The sequence below is a fragment of the Penicillium chermesinum genome (assembly GCF_028974085.1).
Source record: "Penicillium chermesinum strain IBT 19713 chromosome Unknown utg000006l:1.0-2335141.0:1.0-2336784.0, whole genome shotgun sequence".
Lineage (NCBI taxonomy): Eukaryota > Fungi > Ascomycota > Eurotiomycetes > Eurotiales > Aspergillaceae > Penicillium > Penicillium chermesinum.
Genome location: NW_026695316.1, coordinates 2,084,160 through 2,099,257, shown reverse-complemented (window position 1 = coordinate 2,099,257; position 15,098 = coordinate 2,084,160). Strand labels below are relative to the sequence as shown.

General features: G+C 51.9%; 7 protein-coding genes across 7 annotated transcripts; 5 read left to right on the top strand and 2 right to left on the bottom strand.

The window, feature by feature from the left end:
• Positions 1-188: 188 nt before the first annotated feature.
• On the top strand, positions 189-791 carry N7468_008601 (Cnl2/NKP2 family protein; the record flags this gene model as incomplete). The annotated part of the gene is made up of 1 exon (XM_058477897.1): positions 189-791. One exon carries the CDS (start codon positions 189-191, stop codon positions 789-791), a length of 603 nt encoding a protein of 200 aa, XP_058328242.1.
• Positions 792-1,566: 775 nt separating this feature from the next.
• On the top strand, positions 1,567-2,660 carry N7468_008600 (uncharacterized protein; the record flags this gene model as incomplete). The annotated part of the gene is made up of 2 exons (XM_058477896.1): positions 1,567-1,806; positions 2,184-2,660. 2 exons carry the CDS (start codon positions 1,567-1,569, stop codon positions 2,658-2,660), a joined length of 717 nt encoding a protein of 238 aa, XP_058328241.1.
• Positions 2,661-3,270: 610 nt separating this feature from the next.
• N7468_008599 (Rab geranylgeranyltransferase BET4) lies at positions 3,271-4,527 on the top strand (the record flags this gene model as incomplete). The annotated part of the gene is made up of 4 exons (XM_058477895.1): positions 3,271-3,279; positions 3,327-3,434; positions 3,489-4,080; positions 4,151-4,527. The coding sequence occupies 4 exons, from the start codon at positions 3,271-3,273 to the stop codon at positions 4,525-4,527; spliced, it is 1,086 nt and encodes a 361-aa protein (XP_058328240.1).
• A 495-nt stretch (positions 4,528-5,022) lies between these two features.
• On the top strand, positions 5,023-7,966 carry N7468_008598 (putative GTPase activating protein (Gyp5); the record flags this gene model as incomplete). Its single annotated transcript, XM_058477894.1, has 3 exons — positions 5,023-5,055; positions 5,134-7,842; positions 7,904-7,966. The coding sequence occupies 3 exons, from the start codon at positions 5,023-5,025 to the stop codon at positions 7,964-7,966; spliced, it is 2,805 nt and encodes a 934-aa protein (XP_058328239.1).
• A 553-nt stretch (positions 7,967-8,519) lies between these two features.
• On the bottom strand, positions 8,520-8,922 carry N7468_008597 (Dabb family protein; the record flags this gene model as incomplete). Its single annotated transcript, XM_058477893.1, has 2 exons — positions 8,520-8,732; positions 8,821-8,922. The coding sequence occupies 2 exons, from the start codon at positions 8,920-8,922 to the stop codon at positions 8,520-8,522; spliced, it is 315 nt and encodes a 104-aa protein (XP_058328238.1).
• A 268-nt stretch (positions 8,923-9,190) lies between these two features.
• On the bottom strand, positions 9,191-10,134 carry N7468_008596 (uncharacterized protein; the record flags this gene model as incomplete). The annotated part of the gene is made up of 3 exons (XM_058477892.1): positions 9,191-9,497; positions 9,638-10,018; positions 10,076-10,134. 3 exons carry the CDS (start codon positions 10,132-10,134, stop codon positions 9,191-9,193), a joined length of 747 nt encoding a protein of 248 aa, XP_058328237.1.
• Positions 10,135-11,582: 1,448 nt separating this feature from the next.
• Positions 11,583-14,877, top strand: N7468_008595 (WD40 repeat domain-containing protein; the record flags this gene model as incomplete). Its single annotated transcript, XM_058477891.1, has 4 exons — positions 11,583-12,330; positions 12,400-14,010; positions 14,145-14,575; positions 14,686-14,877. 4 exons carry the CDS (start codon positions 11,583-11,585, stop codon positions 14,875-14,877), a joined length of 2,982 nt encoding a protein of 993 aa, XP_058328236.1.
• Between the last annotated feature and the right edge of the window lie 221 nt (positions 14,878-15,098).

The window sequence follows — 15,098 nt, the reverse complement described above, 5'->3', positions numbered from 1 at the left end:
TAAACCTACAAAGCTTTTGTTTGACCTACATCCTCTCTTCCAGCATCAGCGTTTACGTGACGGGATCCGAGACGCGACTTTTCGCGCCGCGCCGCCCGGGAGAGCCTGAAGTGTCTTCGCTTTGTGGAAATCCCATCAACCCCACACGCAACACGTCTATCAGGCAAAATTGGGCTCTCTTCTTTAGAATGGCGCCCTCAGAAGAGTCTATCTTGAGCAATTTCTTGCTCACACCAGCTCCATTGCCTACGGTGCTTTCTCTTCAGAAGTTCACCGAGTTCTTCCCCAAGAGGTTGAGGAGCCACCCTCATATTCGGACTCTTTATAGAGAGCTACAGCAGGTTCGGGAACAGGATATGGACCGTGTCAATGAAAATATCGATCGAGAAATCCAGCTTGGCGAGAGCCAGAAGGCTGAGTTACGGAAGGCCAACCGGGCTAAAGGCGTTGAAGCTACTGATGAACATGAACAGCGGGAGATCGATCTTGATGCCCACCTGTTTGGTCAAAATACCTCAGACTTGCATGAATACCACTCTGTCGGCAGTTTACTTGCCGAGATGGAAACAGCCTGTGCCAACGTCGAGCGGGAAATCGAGAGTATGGACCAAGAAGCTGCAAAGATCATCGAGGCACTCACTTCCTCTATTGGCGACATGAGTGACCTACGTTATGGCAAGTTCTCTGGCCCTACGGGATCTGCCCACAGTGTGGCCCAAGAGGCTATCCAAGGTTTACAAAATCTTGAGGATGTTTGTTACGCAAAGAGTATGCCACCTGGCGGCTCTTGAGAATCCAGGGAGCCATTAAATACTGAAGTGACGTGCGTCGGACGCGTTTTTTATCCTCATGGCCCACAGGGCACTTGCCGGGCTACCTGCTTTGAGATCAGGGCAGAAACACTCCGAGTCGCACTCAAAGAGAGTTACCACCGCAAAAGATAGCTCAGGATTGACGGAACACAGGATCTCATCCTGGACGAGTTTTTGTCTTTGCAGAAAGACAAATCCCATCTATGCAATTCAACTATATGCTTCTTGCGGGAATAGAAGTCGAGAATATTGTCTGTCAACAACCCGGCCCAAGATTTCCATCTTCAGACACAAGAATCAATTGCGAAAGAGCTTTGAAGCTTATCTACTTAGTTCTGAATTTCATTTTCACTTTTCCCGAAGTTTGTAGCTGCTCCTGATTATTTGGGGCCGTAACTGGCCATGCTTGTCGGAAAAACTCGTAGTGTGCTGACTGATCCGCACAGCCGTGGAGCGCAACGATACACAATTTAGATCTCGACACTCCATGAACCCCTTCAGGCGCCTAGCCCGGGCAGATGCCTGGAGCAGGATTGGCCTAACTTCAGAATTCCCCGATCTCGGTCTGAACGAGGATGACAGCCAGGTCTTGCGGGCGTGCAAGGCGTTCAACATCCCCAAAACAGCAGATGCCACTCCCGTCCAAGCAGATATTAATCTTCCAGGGGACTTGAAAGACCAAGTTCTGGTATTTCAATATAAAGGGAAATTTCATGCCATCGATCATGTACGTAGCCGAGTCTGATCTGATCGCATGCAACTTGAAGCTAATATTACCCTACAGCAATGTCCGCATTCGGCTTTCCCGCTTTCCCAGGGCAGTCTTTTTGATATTGAGGACTTCGGTATCACGCTCAGCTCAGGAATCACATGCCCTAAACATGGATGGTCCTTTGATTTGTTCTCCGGGCAGGGAGACCGCGGCAACTATAAGCTCAAGGTGTGGGAGCTTGAACTGCGAGATGTTCGAATTGATGGGAACGACGAACAGGAGGTATGGGTGAGGAGGAAACAACGAATTGGATAACTTAGTAGCCATTTCACTTGAAAAATGATTGTCGAAGGACCAATATCAGAATAGATGTGGATGGATAAGGGTTCCCAACTCGAAGTCGGGAAATACCTCTCTCAATACTGCCCAGATGGTGATACCACCAGAACCTCCCTTGTACATAACCCCAGATGCACCAACGCCGTACATAATCTCTCACTCCCGAACATATGAAGTCCCTCCGAATAAAGAGTCTCTGAATTATACCACATTTAAGCCAATGAGGAGGTGGTCAACATTTTGCCTTTTCGGGTATGATTGATCAAGGTGGGGGTCGCGACCCGCGTCGCGTCAAATTTCCACTAACAACTTCCGCAAAGCGACTGGCAACCAGCACAATGCCTTCAATACAGCTTCATCCTCGTCAATCGGAATCCCCAGTAACTCGTACCTCATCACACGCGCCAACAAACCCTCTCCCGCAGCTCCTCCAAACCCCTACAGGCCTCGCCCTTCTCGAGCTCCAAGGCACCATCAACCTCCCCGAGCATGAGCAAGACGACTCTGCGAATGAACCTCCTACAACAGCCACCTCGTACGAGACACCAGTCGGCAAGCTGATGTTCCCAGATTACTCTGCAAATAATCCGGACGACACCAAATGGATGAAGCGCGCGTACCTCTACGTTGGACGCTACCAGCGTATGACCGGCGAGGTGAAGAAGCTCCCGCGCCCTATCGCAGTGCTGCAGAAGCGGCCGTCTTCAGCGCAAGATACGGAAGAATTAGAGGTCGTGGAGATTGTGCGGTACAAGGTGTTCTTCAAGAATCGACCGGAGCCGGTTAACGATGTCTGATCAACGTTGAATCGCGTCCTGGAAGTCCTGATCTTGTTTGCCTGCTTGAAGGGTGCTTGAACCTTTTTCGAAAATACGAGGCTCGTTACATCATTCTCTTACGCTTGACGATGCTGCCTCCTTCGTCCTTGCCTTCTGCCTTCGACAGGGTTCGATTATGCAGGCTACTGCAGCCTGTATCCTGCACACGCATGTACGACGACACTCGGGCCACCTCAAAATTTAATGGGAATTCAGGCTACTGGCTGTTCCAGAGAGCAAGACATGTTTCGACTCGAGGACTGCTAGTCTAACGCCATGGAGAACCCAAGATGTCATGATAAGATGATTAAATGTTACATACTTTATACTCTTCATAGCAAGCCCAAATACCTTTCCTCTGTTTATTTCTTTTGCTTTCCGTACCTTTAACTATATTGCAGTCTCTAAGAAAGCGGTGTTCAAAAAAGTTGACTTGATTGTTGGGCTGGGTAGCGCGCGCGCCAAGCCAGGCTGAGATAATCCTTGGGCCCACCCCGGGCCTGGAGAGGTGGGATTCATGCGAGCAAGGCATCAACGGTCTTCCATACTCTATGCCTTGTTCATAAATTGACTCAGCTAGCTTGCCACTATGGAGAGCGTGAGTAACACGAGAGGCCTAATGGGATAAGCTAACAGCTTTGAAAGCATAACATACCGCGCTACAAACCTGTGGAGAAGACCGAAGAAGCGCGACAGCAGGAGCAGCGAAAGATAGAAGAATACAAATCCTTAGAACACGAAGTATCTCAAAAGGTATCCCAAATGACTCTCTGCTACTATCTAAACCGCCTATACTGACTTGACGAGGTCTCCGAACATGTCTACACGCCTGACACTCTGAAGAAGATCTCTGATCTGCTGGGTCGCAACCCAGAATACTATACAGTCTGGAATTACCGGCGACAAGTCATGCGGCACCAGTTCTCGGCCTCAGACGTTGACTCCAAGGGCACCGAAGACAAAACCGCGCAGCCTGTTGTACAACTGATTCAACAAGATTTAATGTTTCTTATCCCACTACTGCGGAGTTTCCCCAAATGTTACTGGATCTGGAACTACCGCCTCTGGCTACTGGCCGAAGCCCAGCGACTTTTACCCCTTCCAGATGCCCGCAAGCTATGGCAAGAAGAGCTTGGGTTAGTGAGCAAGATGCTGTCGCTCGACAGCCGTAATTTCCACGGATGGGGTTACCGCCGTCGCGTTGTGGAAACCTTGAGGCAATTAGGATCCCCGGAGGAGGCGGCCAGCATGACCAAGCAGGAATTCGAGTATGCGAGGAAGAAGATCGATGCCGATCTCTCCAACTTTTCCGCGTGGCACTATCGCACAAAGCTGATCCAGCGGCTCTTGGATGAGAAATCAGCTACCGATGACGAGCGGAGGAAAATGCTAGACGATGGTGAGTCCATCCCCCTTTCCGCAGTGTATTGTTTGGAGATCTAATTGTCCTTGCCCTTTTCTTATAATAGAGCTGGAGCTCATCCATCAGGCTTTGTTTGACCCGGACGACCAGTCGATATGGTTTTACCATCAAAATCTCATGTGCGTGTTTGATCCATCGGTCGCGCATCGGACCATGGCTCCCCACTTGAGCACGCCAGAACGACTTCAGTACCTCCAGCAGGAGATTGAGCTCATTGAAGAGATGCTGGATGGAGCAGAAAAGTGCAAATACATCTACCAGTCTCTTATCGAATGTACGTTGCTCGTATCCAAGATCACGGGGAATTTGTCTGCCGAGGATCACGAGCGGATTGTCAGCTGGCTCTCTGAATTGAAGCAATGTGACCCACTACGGCAACAACGGTGGCTGGATTTTGAACGTGCATTACAATCGAATGCATGACAAAACAAATTGGGACCAAATGGGATCAAAAGTGCCGAAGATATCTGAACAAGGAAAGTCGGGATACATCAAAGAGCGTGGCTTGAGGGGGTGGGACGGCCGGTGTCGCACGAGACCCAAAAAAGATCAGGATATGTCCAACGAGCATTTTGGTCCGGCCTAATAGAAATTCCCCTACAGATCTCATGGCATACGTAGAAGATTCATAGGTGCTCCTTCTGATATACATCCGAAATTCTGAAGCCTTCTGCATTCTATTCATCCATTCTCGAGCTTTCCCGATCGACTGGTCTGCCCCGTCGTGCTCGTCATCGGCCAATCAGCGCCCGCGGTGCCTGGCCCTCCATCGATCCCCAAACTGACATCCCCGAATTCCTTCCACCTGGCTCATTCCCAACTCCCTGCCCCCTTCTCTCCAAGAGCTAGAAGCTTTTCGTGCTTTCTGGGTCCTATGGATTCTTTTGTTCTAATCATTGCTTGAGATCTCTGCCCGAGATGTCTTCCCGGAACAGTCACGACTACGAAGGGGTACGTTTGCCATGAACCCCCCCGTGTTCCATGATGATTTTGTTGACCGATGCTAACCCATGTATTGCGAACGCTTAGGAGTCCTTCGATGATGCCCCTGAATCGATTCACAATGAACAAAACCTGAATGTCTCAATCCCAACGTCCTCTTCGACACGATCCTTAACTGATAGTCCGGTCGTGGGGTCCAGCGTTTCTCCAGACAATACCGAGAAACCTCATTTGCCTTCTGAATCGCAGGCCGAGCAGCAGGTGCATGAGGAGAACGAGTCGATACAACACACGCTGGACGAACCAAATAACCATAAACGCGAGAGCCTGGACCAAAATGAGAGGTCGGAGGTCGAAGGACAAAACAAGGACGAAATGGGTGCAGAGGAGTTTGACAATTCAAAAGACGAGGATGATAAGACGCACCTGCATGAAAAGACTGCAGCCTCCCCAGAGCCTGCCGAGTCTGATTTGACGGAGGATGGGCATGATACCCCTGGCCGCAACGTTGCTCAGAAGTCCCCCTTGCTCACCTCCCATCGTCTCTCATCTGCGTCATCTCTTGACGAGGTCAATCTTACGGCAAGCAAGGAAGATGAGCCGATCGATATCAAAGGCACGACCCCCGAGATCAGGTCCGAACCTCCCGCGCTGCCTCCCAGAGAAGAGGAAAACAACACCCTGTCCGGTGGCCTGATGGGGTTGTCCGGAGCTCTTCCACCAATGCCATGGGCAGCCCCTCCAGTCAACAAGAACCCTCCCCCGGTCGCTGCGCCACCCCTATCACGGAAATCAAGCAGTCCCTTCGCGTGGTTCCGAAGCTCGACTGGTGCCGCGAAAGATACAAAGTCCCCTCCTACCGGAAGTCGCCGCAACACCGCCAGTTCTGTATCGACCATCGCCAGCAAGATTGATCAGGCCCGGTCTCACGACGGCGACGATGGTGACGCTTCCAGCGTCAACTCAAAGAAACCGAGACGAAATAGCCTTAAAGACCAGTTCAAGGCACTACGTATGCGAGAAGACACACATTGGGCGGAGCATGATGCGGCAAATATCCGACCAGCCAGCTTTGGTCAGTCTGGAGCCGGTCCATCTCTCATCCCAGAGGAGCAAGAATCTGTTGTTCTTGAACCTCCTATCTCCACCTCCGCAGCTACATCACCAGGCGGTGCCACCACACCATCAACCATCAACCCTGGCTTGGCCCCCGGTACTGTTTCAGGATTCTCTCGATCTGCCACTGATGCGTCTGCACCAGTAGACTGGGACTTGTGGCAGCAGCTCGTTAACAACGGGCCCCAGGCCATCGCTTCCTCCGAGGAACTGAACGCGGCTATCAAACGCGGCATTCCGCAGACAATTCGAGGCGTGATATGGCAGATTCTTACTGATTCTCGGGCTACAGAGCTGGATGACGTATACCGAGATCTGGTCACAAGGGGCACAGACAAGGAGCGCCGGCCATCAAACGGGACCCTAAATGGCGTCCTCGAAGAATCTGCGTCATCTTCGCGATCGTCCATTCGGTCCGAGCACTCCGGCTCTGGGACGCAGTCCACGAGCGTCGCTCCCAGTCCCGGCCACGAAATCGATCCCGAGAAACTGTCAAAGGAGCAGGCTGCCGCCGAAAACGTCCGCGCAAAGAAGGCCAAGGACGATGCGGCTTCGCTGCAGAAGCTGGAGAAGGCAATTCGTCGAGACCTGGGTGCCCGGACAAGCTACTCCAAATACTTTATTTCCCAAGGCAATCAGGAGAGTTTGTTCGGTCTGTGCAAGGCATATGCTCTGTATGATGAGGCCGTGGGCTACGCCCAAGGCATGAACTTCATCGTTATGCCTTTACTATTCAATATGGACGAGGTGGAAGCGTTCGAGCTTCTCGTGAAGCTGATGAATAAATATGGGCTGCGGGAGATGTTCATTGCCGACATGCCCGGTCTGCACCGCAGTTTGTACCAGTTCGAGCGATTGCTAGAAGACCTGGAGCCTGCAATCTACTGCCACCTTCGACGCCGTGGCGTGCCGCCGCAATTATATGCTACACAGTGGTTCCTGACGCTGTTTGCGTATCGCTTCCCGCTGCAGCTGGTGCTACGGATCTACGATCTGATCTTTGAAGAGGGTCTGGAGAGCACGATCCTCAAGTTTGCTATTGCAATCATGAGACGCAACGCTGAGGCACTGCTGGAAATGAAAGACATGAGCTCGCTCACTTCTTTCCTGAAGGAGCGACTTTTTGATGCTTACATCGATAAACAGCCTTCGGCTTCATCCATCCTCGAGTCCGGCTTCTTTGGAAGCTCCGGAGCTGCAGACAAGGAGGTTTACAGAGCTGACATTCTGGTCCAGGATGCCTGCGCTGTACCCCTTACCCAGGCAACGATTGACGCTTACACGGTCGAGTGGGAGGAAAAGACCCGAGCAGAGAAGGAACGCGAGGTCGAGTTGGAAACCTTACGACACAGTGTCGCAACGCTGACTGCTCGCGTGCGACTTCTTGAGGAACGTGCTGAAGCGTCCGATAAGGAACACGTTCAGCTCGCGTCGGAGCTGGTGCACGTCAAGGTCGAGAACGAAGAGCTCCGTGATCTCAACGATGCTTTGAAGCTTCAGACCGCGGAACTGAAAAACGTGGTTGATAAACAGCCCGCTGAAGTGGAAGAAAAGCTGCGCACCGAGATGGAACGTATCATGAAGCGGAATATCGAGGTGCAGAACGAGAACCGGGCTATGGAGGAAAATATGGCCGAGATGGAGAAGGAACTGGTTGCCACAAAGATGAAGTGGGCCGAGGTAGATTTGACAGACCCCCCAAGCCAAGTGGACAGGCCCTTTACTGACTCTCATTCCCTAGCTCTCCGAAAACCACGACAACCTCAAACAAAAGTGGAGCGATCTCCGCCGAGCTCTCGATTAACCCACCCCCATCCCGATTTCTACCGGGTCTCTCCCGGCTTCTGTACATTTCCCAACCCGCTGCCCCGCGTCGGAATCGACCACCAGCACTGTATCACGCTTAAGGGCCGGATGTCTGCTCTCTTCTTTGTCCTGTTAAAGCTTGTGCCAATCTTCCAATCTTCCTTTGTGTCCCCGTGGACAGGCCCGCCTGTCCATTGACGAGTCTCTGTATCAGATGTTCTTTCCAGCCCAGCATGCCCGTCGACGGCATCGGTGTTCTCCTTTCTTTGCCTCGCTACGTCGCGCCTTCTGTTCTTATCATCTTCTATTATTGGCGCCGTGTCTTACTACATCCTCTTTTCTGTCGCTGGATTTTGGGACTGGGTAAGGTTTTTGATAGTTGCGCATACTAGAGTAGTGTGCAGTGTACATCCGAATACAATGACGTTCCAACAGTCTCGGTTATTTCTTTTGTTCATTTGGCCTCTCAGTCGAGGTAAAGCGGGTTCATATGGGAGCAGAAAATTCCATGTGTAGAAGTGGCTTAAAGCAGATGGAGATGATGCCCGAATTTAAAGGACGTTCTCGTAGTAAGTCGTCATGACATCTTCCTTAATTGAACCGGCCAGGGCCTTGAGCGCTTTGTGGGCCTCGCATTCGTTGTCGTAGTACTTCATGTCATCGAGCGAGGCGAACGTGGTCTTGGCAGAGACGTTCCAGCCCTTGTTGCGGGGATCGTCGATCGATCTGCCGACGGCCGCAGAGAGGATGTATGGCTTTCCGTCCTACATTGGTGGTAAGCATAAACCGTTCGCCTGGGCACTCTGTAGCATGAAAGAACGGAAAGGCGTCCTAGGAAGGAGGCCAGAATACCTTAGTGGCAGTGCTTGCAAGCACCTTATACTGATTCAGCAAGCGCTGGACATCGGCCTCATTCGGAATCTTGAAAAGAGTGATACGCTCGATAGGGGCCATTGTGAAGGTAGAGTTAACTGGAGGATGTTTTGAGCGAGAAAGATCGAGGAATTGTTGTACAGAATCTACTATCCCGACGCGGGATCAGGGCCATCTTTATACTCGATTGTAGACGGCAGCTGCGTGGATGACTGAGCGTTCAGGTCCGCTCCACGAGTGGGGCGCGAGTGCTGCTTTACCGGCTAATGGCGGCGTTGGGTAGGCGTAGATCTCAGTCTGGACTCATTCTATGAGAACTATTAAACAGTTTCAAAGAGTTGCAAATCCATCAAGTGAAGATGATTCCCCCGTCAATGCAAATGCTTTGCCCGGTCATATACTCGCTTTCGTCGCTAGCCAAGAACGCCACTAACTTTGCAACATCTTCCGGCGTCCCTGTTCTCCCCAATGCGATCGCCTCGCTATATTTCTTCAAGGTTTCGCCCTTCGCCCTCCCCTCCAGTTTCCCCAGGCTGGCATCGATCTCGTCCCACATTGGCGTCGCATGGATACCAGGGCAATACGCGTTAACTCTGATCCCGTACGGCGCCATCTCCATCGCCATGCCCTGCGTTAATCCCCGTACAGCAAATTTGCTAGAACTGTAGTTAACCAAATGAGGAAATGCCTTGTGGCCCACGATACTGCCCAACGGGTGTGACAAGTCAGCGATATCTGACAAGGAAGGAAAAAAAAAAAACTCAAAGCAACGTCTCTAGGGTCTCGTCCTACATACCTCGCCCCTCCAATCAGCCGGCCCGGCGTGCCCTGGCTGATCATCTGTTTCGCGGCGGCCTGGTAGCAGTTGAACAGGCCGAATACATTAACGCTGTACATGCGCCGCATGTCTTCCTCGGTGACGTCGAGCAGCGGCTTGATCTCGCAGACCCCGGCGTTAGCAACCATGGTGAATAAAGGTCCTAGGTTCTTCACGTGGTCTGCGACCATCCTTTCTACGCTCGACCGGACGGATACGTCGCCGAGGGCGACGAAGGCTTTCCGGCCCAGACCTTCAATCTGCTTTGCTGTTGCTGTTGCTTCGCCGGACATGGAGGGAAGGTCTGCGATGGTGACGTCGTAGCCTGTGCTCGCGAGTTTCAGGGCTATTCCCTGGCCGCTGGTTACTGATGAGTCTCTGTGGGATGTTCTCTGTCTTTCGAGATTGGGTGCTCACATTCCTCTTGCGCCACCTGTTACAATGGCCGTTTTTAGGTGCTTTGCGACTGATGCCATTGTATCCTATGGAAGGCGGGTGCTCGTCCTGATGGAGACTTGAAGGCTAAGGAGTAATCATGATCAACCTTGCCCTTTAAAGCGTCAAGAGCTGGGGTTTACCCCGCACTGCTTGTCGTTTTGTAGGATTTATACCCTGGTCGTTCAGACGATACCAGCACATGAATGCGGGGTTACTGGGAAAAGGCTTCGCGTGGAGCCAAGTCGGCCATTTGGCGGGTGGTCATATATTAACGATGTAAAGATTAAATTAGCTTTAAAGCTTGTAAACATTGAAATATGCAGTTCCGGTGGCGTGCCTACTAGTAGGTGAGATCACCAGGAGAATACAGTACATTCAAATCTATTCAGATCAACGTTGCGGGACTGAGAAACCACAGACGCAAACTAATAGACTGAATCAAATGGGCCAGGAGATTTTCGAAATGACATTAGAGTAGCATTTCCATATCAAATATTATGAGCTCGTCTGGATCTGCGGCTCCGTCTGCGGATCCGGTCGGCAGACTTGTAGATGCAGAGCCTCCGCACATCAAGAACATCAGTGTGCTCAACTCGACGCAGCAACGCCCAAGGAGAAAGAAGCACCAGGGAAGCGCTAAAGCAGCGAGCGGCTTGCCTCAGCGCGGGCGTAAATCCGGCTGATCGTCCCGCTTGACTTGCTCCGAAGCTTCGGGGCTTGAGTTAACCGAGGGGCGAACGTATGATCCACGTCTGAAGGTCCCTGGGTTTAGTCTCCAAATTATCAGTGAGCTTATTGACTCGTTACTCATTTCTCTTCGTCTTACTTTTACAGGTCTCCATCGCTCTCTCGGAGAAGCTACAGTCTCGTATGATTTCTGATGATATACTTTCGAAGTGGCATCGAGTGGCATCGAGTGCGGAATAGTGAGCGCTTAAATTCCGCACAGATTTGAAGCTGCTTATTGGGAGCGGAAAATCAATATTTATTGGATGGACACTCTGCGTACCTTACAGACCCTTCTACTGAGGTTCTCACAAAATTGTCTCAAAGTGTCCAGAGGGCTTTTTCTCGGGCAAGTGCATCAGTATGTTGGATATCGATCCTTGTAGAACTTCGTCCTTCCATACAAAGTCATACAGCAAGCTATACCTATAGAGAAAAATACAAATAAGTCGATTGTTCAATCAACACTTGGATGCATCAAACCCAAGAGGTCATCAATGACAATCTTGGGTACTCATTCCATCCATCATCCATGGGCACATGGTTCAAGTTTCTCGAGATGGGCAGCCACGACAGAGGACGAAGGCCTGGGCTCGCCTGCCAAATTTTACATTTTTGACCCCATCAACTCTCCGTCTTCCACTATAATTTAGTGTCAGCATAAGAAGCCAGCAGCAGCCTTTTTGTATGTCACGCGGTATACGCTCCTTTGATCAATCGTCGAGTGGACTCCATTCATCTGAACCATGACCATCTTGCAATGCCATTCCTTTCAAGTGACGACTCGGGCTCATCTCATGACGGCGCACTCCCTCCCTCCTATCCCCTACCACTAGAGGATCGAGAGCGCGGACGAAGTACAATAAAACAGATCTGCCCTATACCAAGACCCCGAAGCAACTTCCGCAGTCCTGCCTCGCCCGACAGATTCATTCCCCAGCGACGAGGCTCGCCATCCACCCCGTTCCGGGTGAACAAGCTCCCGCAGCAACTTTCCCCTCAAGAAAAGCTCTTCCGACAGCGTTCTCCCAATGAGGACCCATTTCTTCCAACTCCGCCTTCCACGCCCGAACCTGCAAGTCGCCATTCCACGTATACCAGGCTTCCCATCAGGCCACGCCCACGACCTCGTCCAGTTCTAGGCACTGGCTCGAATGACTTCCTCAGGCGCATCAGCGCGGGGTCTGTCTGGGGAGTCGGTGGAAATGCTGCGATCACAGGCGGTTCGTCTGCGGCCGGTACTAATGGCCCGCATGCAGGGGGCAGGAGCAGCATGGCGCCAAATTACATCGCGAGGTTCTTGCCTCGAAGAACGAAGGAGGACGATGTGAAGAAACATGAGTCCAGAATTGCGCTGGCTATGGATATTGATCCGACAACCAGATTGCTGGGTACTTGTTCGCCGGGCTTGAGAAAGTCGCCACCTAGCCCTCTGTCTCCTGCTTATGAGCGTTTTGCGCCATTCGTGTGGAAGGGCTGTGCTTGGAAGAAGTTAGAAAGAGAGCACTGTAAGAGGGTTTGATCGGCTGAAACTTGCCCATGCTAATCAAATCAACCGTCAGGGCCCAAAGTTCAAGACCGCAGAGAAATTGTACCTCCCAAGCCTTTCCGAATTCTAGATGCCCCGTTCATGCGTGATGACTTCTATTGCTCTACTCTCGCCTACTCGTTCACTTCCGGCATCCTAGCCGTTGGGCTTGGCCAATGTGTCTATCTTTGGTCAGAGGGGTACATTGTTGAGCGGCCGCCGTTTGGAGATGTCCACCCCTCTAACTATGTGACCTCCCTCGCCTTCTCATCCGATAATGGCGGCAGAAGTATCCTTGCTGTTGGGCGTCATTCAGGTCAGTTATCGTTATGGAGCGTATCGGAGGACAAGGTCAGATTCGAAATTAGCCATCCTAACAGCATTTCATGCGTGGTATTCAAATCGAACACGTCGCGAAGACCGTCAGAGGGATTTTTCAACGTCGAGATCGAAGCAGAAGATCTCGTTGTGGGTGACGAGCGGGGGACGGTGTGGTATTATTCCGTTGAATGGCATCCGGTCCAGAACCAATGGAGTTGGTCGGGATGCATGACGCTACTGGCTAAGATCCACGCGCATAGTCAGCAGATCTGTGGATTAGCCTGGTCCCCCGATGAGCAATTCCTTGCGACAGGCGGCAATGATAATGCGTGCATGCTCTTTGAGCTACGAAGCATCCTTGGGAGGCCACCCAGTCAATCCAGTTCATCTGCTGCATCAGATCTCCCCGGAGTCCCACGAGTTGGTACTTTCCCTTACCTATCACCAGACAGACAGACCCAACGGCCAGTTAGCAGGCAAGGCATCGTCAGCAACTTCCTACCGTCGTGGGCCCAGACGCTATCGGGAAGAGCGGCAACTATATCTCCTCTCCTAAACGAAGCAGGCTGTCTCATCTCAGGGGGCGACAAAACAATCCTCATCCCCTTCAACCGCCAAAAGTACCGTTTGGCCCACTCGGCAGCAGTCAAAGCTATCGCGTTCGCCCCCTGGCAGCCCTCGCTCCTGGCTACAGGCGGAGGCTCCAATGACCAATGCATCCATTTCTTCCACACCAAAACCGGTATCTGTCTCGCGACAATCAATGTCTTTGCACAGGTGACCAGCTTGATCTGGAGCCAGTCGCGTCGCGAGATTGCTGCAACGTTTGGATACGCGCAGCCAGAGCATCCATTCCGAATTGCCGTGTTCTCTTGGCCCAGCTGTGCACAGGTTGCGGTGATCCCTTGGGGCCCGCACGGTGTTACCTGGGATGGCAGTGACCACGGTCTCAATCTCGATTGTGGGCGGGCTTTGTGGGCTGTCAGTTACCCGGGACGACCACCGCGACCATTGAAGGCCTCGCGGAGGGACCCTAGATTTGGTTACGGGACGCCGCCTTCGCCGACTTCACCTGCCTCCCCGGCTGATGAAGAGAGAGTACGCGCGCGAAGCAGACTGCCGCGTGTGGTCCGGCCCAAGGAGAAAGAAGGTGGGATGTGGTGCTCGCGAACTATGGAAGAGGGGTGTATTATCGTGGCGTCAAGCGATCAGACGGTCAAGTTCCACGAGGTATGGACTGGGAGGCGAAAGAGCATTGGTCCTTCGTGCGGATTGCTCGGAGGAAGTGACATCCTGGAGTGCATGGAGGGTATTGAGAAGTGTGGGAACGAAGTCATTCGTTAACCTAAAGGTGCACAATGCTTGGTTCTTATTCTTATTCTGACACGAAACGTGTCTGCATTCTTATATTGAAACTCGTGTTTTCGAGTTCGCCTCCGCATGCGGAATATGGGGGATGAGATTATTGCTTAGCGTCAATAAATTGTCGATCTATACCCCCACACCAGCCTCACCCGCCTCTTCAGGATTTCCAGGTTTTGGCCCCTAAATCGTATATTCGACCTTTCTGGGCTCGTCCGTTCGATCCTGCATCTGGAGCTTCCCCTTCGATTCAGTATCCAGCCTGGCATCCCATGATGCGTCTCTCAATTCTCCTCCTCATAGTCGCATCGACTCTGGCCACCACCGAGTACCTCAACATCACCACGTTGGCTGCTCGTAACAATCGCTCCACACTGGAGTGCTGGGCCCTGGAGCCCGGCTTCAAGACCTCGACCGAGTCCGGTACCGCTGGCTCCAAAAGCCTGAACTTGGGCCCCATTGGCGGCAGTAGCAACTCTACCTACGGCGTGATCCCGGCCAACTTCAACGGCGGAAGACACAACGCGCCCACCGCACAGTATGTTTCTCCGGTTTTTTTTTTGAGGTCTGATGCAGCATACTAAAGCTTCCAAGATGGGTCATTTTCCTCTCTGGTCTGGCCCATATCACCCTCCCGGACTCCACTGTTGAGGCATATGTTGCTGGTGGTAAGAACGGGGCTATCCTTGCGCTGGACACAGCCGACGTGAGCAAGCTGGGCCATATTACCACGTACCCCTCTAGCGAGAACACTGTCAGCTTTGAGATCCCGCTGGGCGCGGAGGGCGTCCCTGCGCATCGTGTTCTGTATCAGGGGCCTTGTAAGGGCGCAGAGCTTTCTTGATTCCAAATGGTACGAGATGTGATACTATCGGAGTAGTAATAGCTACCTCCGTAACGGCAGTCCAGAGATACAGCAGCATATCATAGATTGTCAGGTATAGACACGCATGTATAGATGCCAAAATGAATACACGGATGAAATGCAGGCATCCATGCATCCTGAAGAAAATTCTTTTATAAACCGTAAACAGACGGAGAGCGAAAGAAACAAACCAAAAAGAG